This window comes from Nannobrachium achirus (assembly GCF_963921795.1).
Source record: "Nannobrachium achirus genome assembly, chromosome: 9".
Lineage (NCBI taxonomy): Eukaryota > Metazoa > Chordata > Actinopteri > Myctophiformes > Myctophidae > Nannobrachium > Nannobrachium achirus.
Genome location: NC_137818.1, coordinates 54,186,395 through 54,199,557, shown reverse-complemented (window position 1 = coordinate 54,199,557; position 13,163 = coordinate 54,186,395). Strand labels below are relative to the sequence as shown.

General features: G+C 42.2%; 1 protein-coding gene across 3 annotated transcripts in view; it reads right to left on the bottom strand.

Moving 5' to 3' along the window:
* LOC308291714 (peroxisome proliferator-activated receptor gamma-like) overlaps positions 1–13,163 on the bottom strand; it is a 163,466-nt gene extending 150,303 nt beyond the window's left edge. The window contains exons 1-7 of one of the 3 annotated variants that reach the window (XM_080733843.1): positions 12,995–13,163; positions 9,890–10,142; positions 9,074–9,273; positions 7,481–7,619; positions 4,404–4,612; positions 1,450–1,945; positions 312–577 (exon numbers count right to left, since the gene is read on the bottom strand). In XM_080733843.1, coding sequence (XP_080589969.1) covers positions 330–577; positions 1,450–1,945; positions 4,404–4,612; positions 7,481–7,619; positions 9,074–9,273; positions 9,890–10,139 — 1,542 coding nt within the window. In that variant the 5' untranslated portion in view covers positions 10,140–10,142; positions 12,995–13,163 and the 3' untranslated portion in view covers positions 312–329. Of the gene's footprint in view, positions 1–60; positions 578–1,449; positions 1,946–4,403; positions 4,613–7,480; positions 7,620–9,073; positions 9,274–9,889; positions 10,143–12,994 lie in introns of those variants that run through there. The other 2 variants (XM_080733842.1, XM_080733844.1) reach the window with 2 other exon arrangements.

The following is a 13,163-nucleotide window of genomic DNA, read 5'->3' as shown; positions in this document are numbered from 1 at the left end:
ATAACGCCTGACGCAGAAAGTGTTTTGGCTCATAATCACCACCAGATGGCAACTATAAACCACATTTTAGTCATGTTGTTGTCTTTATTATTCAGTGGAAATAAAGCAAACATTTGAAATTATCAGAGCGTAATAGCTAGGCATTGTAATGTACACATGTTTAAAAATAAGCATAATGAGCATTATGAGCATTATACACTAGTCTGTATTTGATATTTCTCACACACACAAAAAAAGGAAAACTGTGCCAAAAACTATTTCCATATAATAAATATTATAATTTCTGAGGAGCATCAGTTGACATAGATTTGCGTTCGAGAGGTTCTTCTTTAATACAAGTCGCTCATGATCTCGTGCATCAAGGGATGCACGCACTGTTCCTGTTCGTTCTTCTTCAGCAGGTGGATGAGGCTGACGTGGTGCGCCACCAGGGGGCGCAGGTCAGTCACCTTCTGCAGCAGCTTGGCAAACAGCTGTGGAGAGTCTGGGTGCACGGTCTTCAGCTGCAGCTCCAAGGCCTGCAGCACCACAGTCTGCAGCTCCTCGATGGGCTTCACGTTCACCAGGCCGGGCCGGTCTGCACAGTGTCACCATGCAGGGGGGGGAAACAGGAGGAGCATCTGTTAGTACCATATGCAAACCAGCTTTCTGTTTTCCTGGTCCTTTCTATCTCTGTTCTTCTTCCCTTTGCGGAAAACTACAAATGATATGAGCTTTTTAAAGGACTTAAAGATGCATTGAAGTTATATTACATGTTTGTTCAACTGGTGTTGCTAGGGCTTCGCCATGGACTGGCAAATATGATCCGTAATAACTTATTACACACCATAGTTGCCAGTCCATGGTGTGAGAATTGACTGACTCTCATGGAATGATGTAAAAAAAATCACACACAGTGTGAAGTGAGTGGTGCCTTTTATGAGTTAATTTCATTAACAGTTCTACTGCTGGCCAGATTTATTATTTATTTATTGGGGCTGGTGCCAGCAAAAAGCAGCTTACCTTTGCGATGTTATAGAAAAAGATCTATTGATTATTTACAAACATTGGACCTATGTGTACTTTAGCCAAGCTGGCGGCAGAGGGCAACCTTATGCAAAGAATGAATGTGAGTTGGGCCGCTCTGCTTGCCGTCCATTCAGAATCAGAGCATAGAAATGCATTTCTAGATCAGATCCACAGAAAACAGCCAGGAAGTGATTTGGGACTCCATTATTGTTTATGTGCGGTGGAAATTTTATAGCAGCGTTACGGGAGATGTTTTTACTGTACACGGCGGCGCGACCAGTTATCAGCTTATAGTCATCAAAAGTAAGTAAATGAACGAGCGTTCGTAATTGGCAACGTACATTGCCTACGACATACGGACGTAGATACACACTTAGCCAGATGTAGCAGTGATTAGCACCGATCAAAAAATAAAAGAGGCCCCATCTATAAAATACTGACCTCCACTGAGCAGAATGACCGCCAGGAAGAGGGCCATGTCGCTGTCGTCCAGCTCCAGCGTGTTGAACTTCACGGAAAACTCGAACTTGGGCTCCATCATCTCGCAGAACGGCCTCCGCATGGTCTTCAGGAACTCCCGGGTCATGAAGATCTGCCCGTAGGCGAAGAGCGTGCCGTCCTTGTTCATGAGCGGCGCCAGCATGATCATGAGGATCTCGATGGCGCTGTGCTTCAGGAGAGTCACTTGGTCGTTCATGTCCAGGTCCGTCCAGCCCGGGATGCTCTTGGCGAACTCCGTGATCTCGCGCACGTTTTCAGCCTGGCGGATCTGAACCCTGTGGAAGAAGGAGAGCTCCACCTCTCCCATGTGCTCCGGGTTGTTGGCTGGAACAGGAGACAGCTCAGGGATCTGTTGTTGGTCCAACGCCGGCAGCTGTCTGCAGTTTACAAAATATTGACCGGCCTTCAGGCTCTTCATGTCGTGGATCACAAACGGCTGGAAGGACAGAGACAGCAATGTTAGCCACTTGAACACCAGCCTCCTGTTAGGTATTTTGTTGTGGTTTATGTGGTTTATATCATCTTTTTATCAATTCATATTGATCACCACCTGACCCTAAGTGCACAGTGACTGTGTCATATAATGTCATGTACAGTAAGTACACACAAGGTCTGGTAGAAAGGCCTTATCTACTGCCATGGAGCCTGTTCCTAAAACAATGAGAATTGTTTTGGTTCAGCTCAGACGGCAAGGACATCTCTTCCCCCAGGAATCTACTGTATATGGACTCTTTGTCTTGTCATTCGTGGACAAGAAACATATCCTATGAACTGTTGAAACGTCATCTACTGACTGACCAAATGACCATACATAAACTCATGTCAAAACATAATTTGTCGGAGAGAGCACGAACCATTGATTATTCTGGTGTACCTTTGTCTTGAATACTAGTAAAACATTCCATTCTCACTCTCATAGGGGAATAAGAAGGTAAATAATATATTTATCACCTCCCTATCAGCGAAAACAGCAGATTCACAGTATTTGCAATGTCATGACTTTTGATATTCTTTATGAAGATATTACTGGTAAAGACTTGATCTGTACATACCAATATGTGCTGGTGCACGATTAGTAACAGAGGGAAACATCTTGTTTAATACTTCAAAGTTGAAGCAATCTATCATGAATGATTATGAGGAACTATTTTTGATGAATTAGATATTTTCCTTTCAGTTTCTTGTTTTCAATTATATACTGTATACTATAAGCATACAAGGTTTCCTGGGATAATATATTAAATAGAAATATTTGTTTTCTCAATATTCCTTACTGGCCCAGATGGATACATGGATACATGCAATGTAATTACTTCTCTGCTCATAAACTCTTCATCACAATTGAGTACAGTGTTGCGACTGATCTAAAAAAAAACTGAGCATATATGCCTACAATGTGAGCAGGGACGTGCTGGCCATTGGGAAAAGCGGGACAACTCCCGAACGGCCGGTTCATTCCCAGCCGGTCCAGGCCGGCCATTAGGAAAAAATGTAAGATAAAATGTGGGGGCTGGGCGGCCAACAAAGTAAATCGTCACTGTCGGGCAGAAACCTTGAAGTTTCAAATTTGTTAAATCTTTCGCAAAGCAAAGCCCTGCTTCATCATACAAGGCCGTTGCACAAAAGTAGTGAAAACAGCAGATCTACAAGCACGCGGTGCGAGGCGTTGTGTGCTTGTAGATCGGCTGTTTTCACTAGTTTAAATCATTTTTAAAATGATAAATACAAAACAAACGGTTTTGGACAAGGTTTCCACCCGACAACGACGAAATATACAGTATTAAACTCATGTAATTGGCCCACTGGCGTGTCACTTGTCATGATCTGAAATGGTAAATCTTTGAGCAGCAGCGCTATAGAGAGGGATCTCTCTCCATAGCACGCAATGAGGGCCTCTCCAACTCTTTTTCCCGGGCTGAATCAGGGGCCCAGCACGTCCCTGAATGTGAGACACAACGTTCAGCTCCGCATATCTTACCAAACATCTCCAAAAAGTTAGCGACACCCACAGCCACAACACCAGAGGGAGCGCACACAATCATCTGATAACACAAACCCATAAGACAAATATGGGTAAATTCTCCTTCTACAACACAGCCACCCAGGTGTGGAATTCCTTGACTACCTCCCTTAAAACATGTACTGTAGCTCGCTGGCATCCTTCAAAACTGCCCTGAAAACTCACCTTTCAGGAGGCCAGAGAAGGAGGTAGTTATCACTTCTCCCATAGACATGCGAGAAGTGAGCACCCCCCCCTTACCTTAGCCCTTGTTTCCCCTATCCTGTACATAGTGTTTTTATAACTGCAATATTATTGAGTGTTTTCTTTGCTTGCTATTTATTATGTCCATGAAATAAATACAGAGGGCTTCTAACATAAAAAAAGACCGTAAAAGGTCTTATTTGGGATGTTCCTTTTAGGCAGGGTGTTTAACTGTACAGTACTGTACTGTACTACATTCCAATTCACCCTTTTTCAGGCTTCTGATTGGTCCCTGACCGACCAACCAGCAGGCTCTATCTGCCTTGTCCCACCCTGGTTCTGCCTTTTTTTCTGTTGAATTTGCTTAAACATACTTTTTGTAGAAATAAAAAATATTTAAAAACATGCAAGTCACTATACTGCACATGAGAGGCTCCTTTTTTACTGAAACCAAGTTTATAATGAGAATTGAATACACAGAATAACAATAAGAAGCAACTGAATGTCAATGGTAGTGGATGGAGAGAAATGACTTTTGTCCCACCAAGACACAGCAACCAATGGGTGCGAAGAGGGGTGGGACAACTGGCGGGACTTGACAAAGGGTGAATTGTATTGACTATACTTGTACTGTTCTCCATTTTTTGTCTAATAAAATAATCAATCAATCATTCAAAAGTCCTTCCTTTACCGTGCATCCGTGGGTCCTCCCGGCCAGGATGGCTTGAGCCTTGCTCTTGGTCAGCGGGAAGTTCTTGTGGTAGGCATTGACCAGCAGTCTGGCCAGAGCCCTGAGGGCCCGCAGGTCAGCAGCGCACTCCGGCATGCTGGGGTCCACGTCCAGGTATTCAGCTAGCAGCTTCTCCCTCTCCACCTGGGGCATGCGGCCGAAACGGATCGCTGTGAATGAATAAGGGACCGGGGTCAAGTTTAACAGCGATTCAATCGCAGAAACCTGGGGTTGGGGAAAAGAGTGTCTGCCAGGCACGTGCACACATAGACATCAAGGGGGGCTTGAGCCCCTGCTCTTTTATCTGTCTGTAAAAACTGCCCTTTCCAGACCATGAATGCATCCATTATGGTGAAAGAAATGCAAATGCCCTCTTTCCATGCCATACCTGAAGGCAGCATTCAAGAGAATTGCCTTGTCCAAACTCTCCTGAACTTCAATGCAGCATCTTATGTTGAAAGAATTGTCCTCTCTGTATAGAAATCCATGCCATTACACCACATCTCTCCTGATTATGCTTAGTTCAGTGTGGTTTCACACACCGAAAATAGCCGACCTCCAGTGTGACGCGTGTGAGCTTGGAGGTCGGCTGTTTTCGGTGCTTCCACCAAAAGGCCCTTTTGGAAGTTTCAGCCCCTGCCTCTAACATTCTCTGCACATCCCTGCCCTGCGACATAGGCTACTAGCGTCCTGTCCATGGGGTATACTTGTAGGCTACATCAAGCTGCTTCACGCTACAGAAACAGGAGGCTCCTTCCCTATGGGCCTCATGGCTCGGCCAGGCTTACTACAGCAACCACACAAAAAAAGTAATGGTATTTTTTCTTGGACCACGAACACTTTGAGACTTTGAAGTGGGTCCTGATCCAGAGAAGGTTGGGAACCTCTGTCAATTACTGGAAAAATCAACAGAATCATTGTAGGGCCATAATGATTTGAAGGTTCCTATTGTATATACCCTACAGGTGTTGACACTAAGGTATCAGAGACACTTCCCCGTCGGGCAAGTACAGGCCATGTTCTACTTGTCCAAAGTTCATGCCCACTTGCCCGAAATGGAAATCGTCCATTATAAAATGATAATTACCGCTCAATTTTCCTTTTCCTTACTTTCTAGGACTGTGCGATAAAAAATGTCATACCTCAATACATCCAAATCCAAATACCTACATAGCTATGATTGAATACGTCTATGGTTTCACACTTTACGTTATTTTATATTTTTAGCAACAGTAAAAACAGCACATTATAGGTACAGTGCTCTTATTCCACAGACCAGAAGACAGAGCTCTCTGGCCACATTCAAGGGTTTTTAGACAGATATCTTATGTTGTGTTTATAGACGTTTGTGTCCCCCCTCAAACGAGGACTTGCCCGTCGGGCAACCTGAAAGCAAACTTCACTTGCCCGAAAGTTTTATTTACCTGCCGGGGGCAGGTGGGCAAGCCTTAGTGTCAATGCCTGCCCTAGTTCAGTGTTTCTCAAATGGGGATACGTGTACCCCTAGGCCCTAGGGATACAAAGAGGCAATACAGAGGTTACTCGAGAGGTAATGGAAAGTGGAAACGTTATTTTACGGTTATGTTTAATAAAACATTGACACGTGTATGTGAACGTGCTGCTCTGTAAAGCGTTAAACCAAATTAAGTAAGATGTTTGACTAGCGCAACTGTTACTGAATAGAAAACAGGCTACTTCATTTAATGTTCAACATTATTGACATAAAAACTGGACTTTTGATGTCAGTATTTTCTAGTCAAAATGTTGTTGTCGATTAAAGGGGACTCTTGGATTCAGCCATCAGGAAAAGGGGGTACTGAAGCCCAAACAGTTTGAGAACCACTGCCCTAGTTAACCCATTTAGGCCTGAACACATTATGACGCAATATTTTATGCTTTAAATATTGAAAAATAGCAGATATACAAGCTCGCAGCGCGGCACCGGGTGCCGCGCTGCGAGCTTGTAGATCTGCTATTTTTGAAAAATCGTGAAAATTTCAATTTTGACCCGATTCTATAAGTGTCTTTTGAATCCTTCTAAGATTTTTGGAAAAACTATTTTCAGCAATCTGGCCAGCCATCGTCAAAGAAAAGGTCCTTTTCACTCAACTGGAGCTCAGTTAGCCTGTTCTTGAGAGACTACTGTGTCAGTGGTACTCAAACCTTTTCATGTGAAGGACCCTCAAAATGATATTTATTTGGCCACGGACCCCCATTTCAAAATATCTAGTTCCAGGGACCCCCCAGAAGCAAAATTTGAGTTACAAACGTTCGCTTTGAAAATACATATATTCAAAGATTTGCACACATTTTCATGACTTTTTCAAAAATAGCAGATCTACAAGCTCGCAGCGCGGCACTCGGTGCCGCGCTGTGAGCTTGTATATCTGCTATTTTTCACTGGTTAAAGCATTCAATAATTTTAGGCCTAACTAATCAGCTTCATATTGTAGCTATAACCACAGAGCTTGATGATTATGCAGTGCAGCAGGTTGATTACATAACGCTATAACTGAACAAAGAAAGTTTATATAAATTCTCCCACACGGGAATCAGCACACCAGATCGGAGGACATACAGTATGGACCTTCATGAATTATTAATAGAAATGGTGAAAATGTGAAGAGATTAACCCATTAAAACCGGGAAAGCATCTGTGTCATTTTAGATTTTCAGCGTCGTTGGCTATTCAAAGATAGCAGACATACAAGCTCACAGCGTGTCACTTAGTGCCGCACTGCAAGCTTGTGCTTCTGCTATTTTCATGACACACTTCATGACACGTGAAAAGCGAGTAGGCCTACATGTGCTGTGTCTGTTATATAACGGTGACAAATGACAATACAGGCAATTCTCTACCAAGAGGTCAGCAGAGGCTATCAGCAATCCGCCCATTGCAAAGAGCAAAGATCACTAAAGTGTGTATTAAGATAAGATAAGATAAAGATAAGCCTGTATTGATCTCCATAGAGGGAGATCTAGAGTGTTAAATGCACAAAACAAAAAAATCACTAATAATAATAGTGTGCCATTATTACCGTCATGCGACATTCCCACGAGGAGGCATTTCTGAAAGCGACAGTACTGACATTTGTTCCGACTCTTCCTGTGAACACGACAGTGAAGGTTACACTGCTCATAGACCAGCTTTAACCGTACGGTCCTGCGGAAGAAACCCTGGGGGGAACAAGAGACGAGACAGGCTTCAGAATGTGCAGAAAACAGAGAGCAAACCGGCTTCAGAATGTACAGAAAACATGGCATTCAGAAGTTGTTGTTCTTTCATGATTGTACGTTAAAGGCCAGACCGCACCAATGCAACCAGTTGCAACTCCTTGTCATTGTTGCAAGCAGTTGCATTGACGTGAACTGGCCTTTACTGTCTAAATCTTTTTTTGTGAAATCTTGTTGGTGAAAATAAAGTCCATATACATCCCACAGCAGTCCAGAAATCAGTAATAGGATATAGTATTTCTGTTGTTTTTGGATATGCATGGGAAAGTGTCTTGTACTGTTGTACATTGTATCATTGTATTATGAATTACGATGTTGGTGTTGTGTTTTTGTAATATTCTATGTTCAGCCTATACTGACAGCCAAGGAATTTGCACTCATGGGGGCAATAAAAGTCATTATACAGTAGGCCTGGCCTACATAACATATGTTATGGAATTTCTATATTATTCAAGATTCATATTGTAGGCCTATTTGAGTACATACATACACAGGCCTATGTTTATTGGACATACAGGGTGGAAGACTAGTTTAGAGCTATTGCTTCATGTCTTGCCCTGAACTATGTTGAAATATTGCAACATGAACATGATGACACAAGATTTTGCAGCATCACTCTGACCATTGAATAAACAGGTCAGTAGAGGTCTGGTTAAATAAAGATTGGAGAGATATTGGACATCAGAAATGGACAGCAGGAGGATCATGATTGAAACACCTAGCGATTAATAGGATAAGAAAAGACATGCTCTCGTCTGCATTGAGAGACACAGAGGGGAGATAAAGCAATGTTGATTTTTACAGGAAATTTTGATTTAGTATTAGGGTAGTCGTAGACTTTTGAATAACATTTAATTTAGTTTAGTCATATTTTAGTCATCTGAAATGTTTTAGTTTTAAAACATCTACAGTTGAATGTATGTAATGTATTTTGGCAGGCCTTGACGGTATTGTAATGGCTGATTTTACACTTGGTTGCATGCTGAAAATAGCCAATCAACAATGGAGCTGCAGCTTCCTCAACCTTTTGCTTCTTGGACCGCTAGCTTTCCTGACGCAGGATGATTCCAGATGTACTTCTGCCGCCTGCTCGGGCACGTGCTATATTAGACCTAGACTGTTCTAATGTACTCTATTATGCTGAATAAAATAGTAAAACATGCAGAACCGTCTGTCATCATCATTGCTTCTCGAAAGACATTCCGAACACATCATACTGCATATGTAGTAAGTAGATCATGTTGTCAGTGAATTGTGGGTTCTGTCAATGTATTGTGTTTGTGTATTAATGTATGTGTTGTGATTGATTGTATGTCCTGATGGCTGCTTGGTGCAAAAGGAATTTTCGCAAGGACAAAATAAAGCATCATATAGTCCTCTCCAGTAGGCTACAGTACCTTGCAGCCTTCACACGCGTGGACACCGTAGTGGAAGCCGGAGGCCTTGTCCCCGCACACCCTGCAGTCTATGTTGACCAGCGAGCTGCCTGCGTCTGCTGGGATGATGGGGGTCTTGAGGAGCACAGGGGGGGCTCTGCTCTGACAGAGGCTGCTGTCCCGGTACGGTGGTGGTGACTCTGGCTCCTGTTTCACTGTACCTGAACAAAACCCACGTTCCTTTAATTGACTGGGGTTCCCCATGCAGGGGTCCAGCAACAACTGTGGCCCCCTTATTCAGCGGTGCTAACCGCTCCTACATCTGGCTTTGTATGTACCGAATCTATGTATGTCCCACACTTTTGATTTGATTTTGATTTCTTTTTACCTCGTCACCACATCTCTTTGCAGGAAAATAACAGATCTACAAGTAGATCTGCTGTTTTCACCTTATAGTTCCCCACAGAAACGGGACGCTAGGCTTCATGTTAACACGTTAAAACCGGGAAATCATTTTAGATTATATATTTTTTTGCGTTGGCTATTCAAAAATAGCAGATGTACAAGCTCACAGCGCGCCACACTGCCTGCTTGTACGGTAGATCTGCAATTCTTGTACGTTTCTGAAAAGTTTTGCAAGTGTGAGAAGTTCTGGTTTTTAATATATAGCTCCTTGACATTTCAGAACCTCTCCCTCCCCTGGAGCTATATAGCAGAGGGAGAGGTTCCGAAAGGAGGTTTAGAAGGCATATGTGGAACCGGCCTCATGTCAAGCAAGCTCCTGTCACAGGACAAACAGACACATTGATCATGGAGGAACGTTTGCAGGGAACTCACTGTAAAACTGACAGGAGGTGTAATACGGGTCACTGTACGTGCTGGACATTCTCCCCATGGTGAGGTCGCTGCTGTGGCTGGGCGGCAGGTAGGGGGAGTATGGGTAGTCGAAGGGGAACTCCGTGGCAGACTGGGGCGCCATCATGTCGTCAAACGAGTTGAACCCCGCGTTGTTCGTCCTCGTCGCCGTCAAGTCGTACGGGCTAAACCCAAAACCCACTGACCAAGCTTGTCGCTGAGTGTCCACCATTTTCTACAGGGAACACAACAGAACTGATGATCCTGCAAAACGGACCGCACTCTTTTCTACTTTGCGAAATCGTGCATGTGTAAATACAGATACAGATCCAAGGACCAAACACTGTGCTTGGTCCAAGGGTCAACATACGGTATGTCCCCATCACCGATTATGCAGAGAAGATTGTGTGCACATCTTCTTATGCCTGTATTTAGGCAAAGTGCTGGACAGCAAGGCATCAAGGTGAGAATCAAGGAGAAGATAAGACATCAGATAAGACGCACTCTGTTTAAAGCTCCAAAAACATACTTTTATTACTGGCACAACGTTTCGACCCTTTTAGGTCTTAATCAGGCAAATATGTATGCGATAAGGTCTTGCTGTGTGGTCATTATGGCTTATATGGACACGACAGGCTGTTAATTATCAGCCTGAAGTGTTCATATAAGCCATAATGACCAAGCAGCAAGACCTTGGCTTATAGCACTTATTACCCGGCTAATACATAAAATTAATAATTTGACTAAAAACTTAAAACAAAACAAAGTATTTCCTTGTTTACAGACTGCTGAAATTATTCCACAAGTGTTGCGCTCGGCTTCCTACCCCCAGCGCAACACGGTCACCTTGGAAAACAAGGAAGTGCTGATCAAATAGAATCAATTTTCTGATATTGCGTCATCTATTTCTCGCCTCAAATGTTTCTAAAAACATTCTTGAGAGCAACGTTTAGTTGTAAATGACGCTGTGTGTTTGTTTACATGGCTGACATGTTGGATACAGCACTAAATTCACGCAGTGCAGCCTGAATACAGCAGGTGCTCTGAGCCGTTCATGAGGCAGCAGTGAATTATAGAGCGGAGCGGTCATTATACGCCTATAATTCACCTCTGATTTCAGCGCTCGACCAATCAGAATCAAGCATTCAACCAAGCCGGGTAATAACATTTATCATTTGCCTGATGAAGACCTAAAAGGGAAGATGTTTTATCTTCTCCTTGACCATCACCAATTAGACACTTTAAAAGGGTATTTCACTTTACAACACTTCTGTGGTCATTTTAACGTCTGCTCTGGCTTTGGAGTGCACCCCAGACAGTCTTTTCTTTTACGTTTCTTGATTCAATATTCATTTTAGCAGACATTCTCCCATATAAGCCCTTTAAACTTAGTTGAAAGTCCATTTAAACCATTTTCCCCTGCAGTCTGCCTCACCACAAGCAGTGTACAGTACTTGTACATCAGGCTGCCTCATGCTACAGAAACAGGAGATTGGCTCCTGGCCTATTTGGGCCTCATGTCTCTGCGAGGTTTACCTTGCACGCACACAACCTGCCACCAGGCTCATTTAAAACACTGCTTCTGGTGGTGACTGTTTTGTCCTTCTAGTGCTTGAGGGCTCTGTGTTTTGATTAAAAAGCCTGAGCAGATGTTATTAATTTGACCTAAGATAAGATGTGTTTGACTATGTAATTCGAATCTAGGCATTAGGCCACAGTATTCCTCACGTGCAGATGGCAACATTTTACTAAAACATTTTACTCATCCTGATGAACTGGCTATGGACATGGATGATTACTGTATGTTGTTACAGATGCCATTTCTACCTCATAAAAATAGTTTAAGAAGCCCATCCTCCTGATCACCAGTGGTGTAAAGGAGCTTACTCAAGTACTGTACTTAAAGGAGGACTTCACCACTTTTCAACCTATCTTCATATAATTGGTCCTCAAAAAAAATAGCTTCTTTATTTTTTTCAGAGGAGGTCTGTGGGCAGGTCAGAAACCCATTGTCTTGTGACATCATCGATTGGGAATCCAAGCTAATAGAAACTGCAGGCTTTCTAGTCCTGAAAAGTTGCAATGTTAAAGTGGAAGCCATATTGTTCTCGCGATAATAAAATTCTAAATATATTTTTCAAAAATATTGATTAATTTCTTTTGGGGGGGGGGGGGGGGGGGGGAATGATGATGTCACAAGACGATGGATTCTTAACTTCCCACAGTTCTCCTAAGAGACTTGGACCGAGTAGAAAAAAATTGTGCTATTTTATTATGAACATTAGCGAGGACCTATTGAAGATATGAAGATAGGTTGAAAAGTGGTGAAGTCCTCCTTTAAGTACAATTTTGAGATAGGCTACTTAAAGTATTTCCAATGTTCATACTTTTACTTCTACTCCACTGCATCTCAAGGGCAAATGTTATATTCTTACTCCTCTACAATTATTTGAAAACTTTGGTTACTAGTTACTTTGTAGATTTAGATTATCATAAAACATACATTAACCACTTCAGCTCTATATACAATTCTACCATTTGAAAATAGCCGATCCACAATGCATTGTGAGCTTGTAGATCTGCTATTTTCAAAAGATTTGTGTACATTTGAAAACGTGTGAAATGGGACATTCTCCATAACGAGTACTTTCTACTTTTGGTACTTTAAGTACATTTTGATACCAACACCTTTGTACTTTTTGAATTCCGGACTTAACAAATGTGAATACTTTTTCCACCACTGCTGATCACTGATTAAAACTATTAATGCACTTAAATGGATAGTGATCTGATTTACCTAATGCCTTTAACTGTTGTTTGTTATACAATTGTTAAATTATTATAATAAATATTAGTTTAAGAAAATATAATAATGATCAAACAGCAATATTGATAAAATGATCTCCTAGTCAAACTGTAAATGGAACACTTTCAGAAACAATATGAGGTGAATTCAACATAATCTACAGCCGTTGTTATATGGAGCAGAGAATAATGAATAGTGAACTCAAATCGGACAACCAATTTACGATAACCTTTCTTCAATTATTAACTTTCTTTCTGGCGTAGTCATTCAAGATTACAAACCTTTGTCTGGAACCAAATGTCCAAGGAAGATTACCTGTTGCTTTTCTTCAGAAAATATGCCAAATATATCCTTTCTTGTTAGGAATCAAAAACATTAACATTTGTTAAAGTTTGTTCCTATGGCCCCCACTTGAGCGATACAGGCAACCGTCAAAGTTCTGTTCTTCCT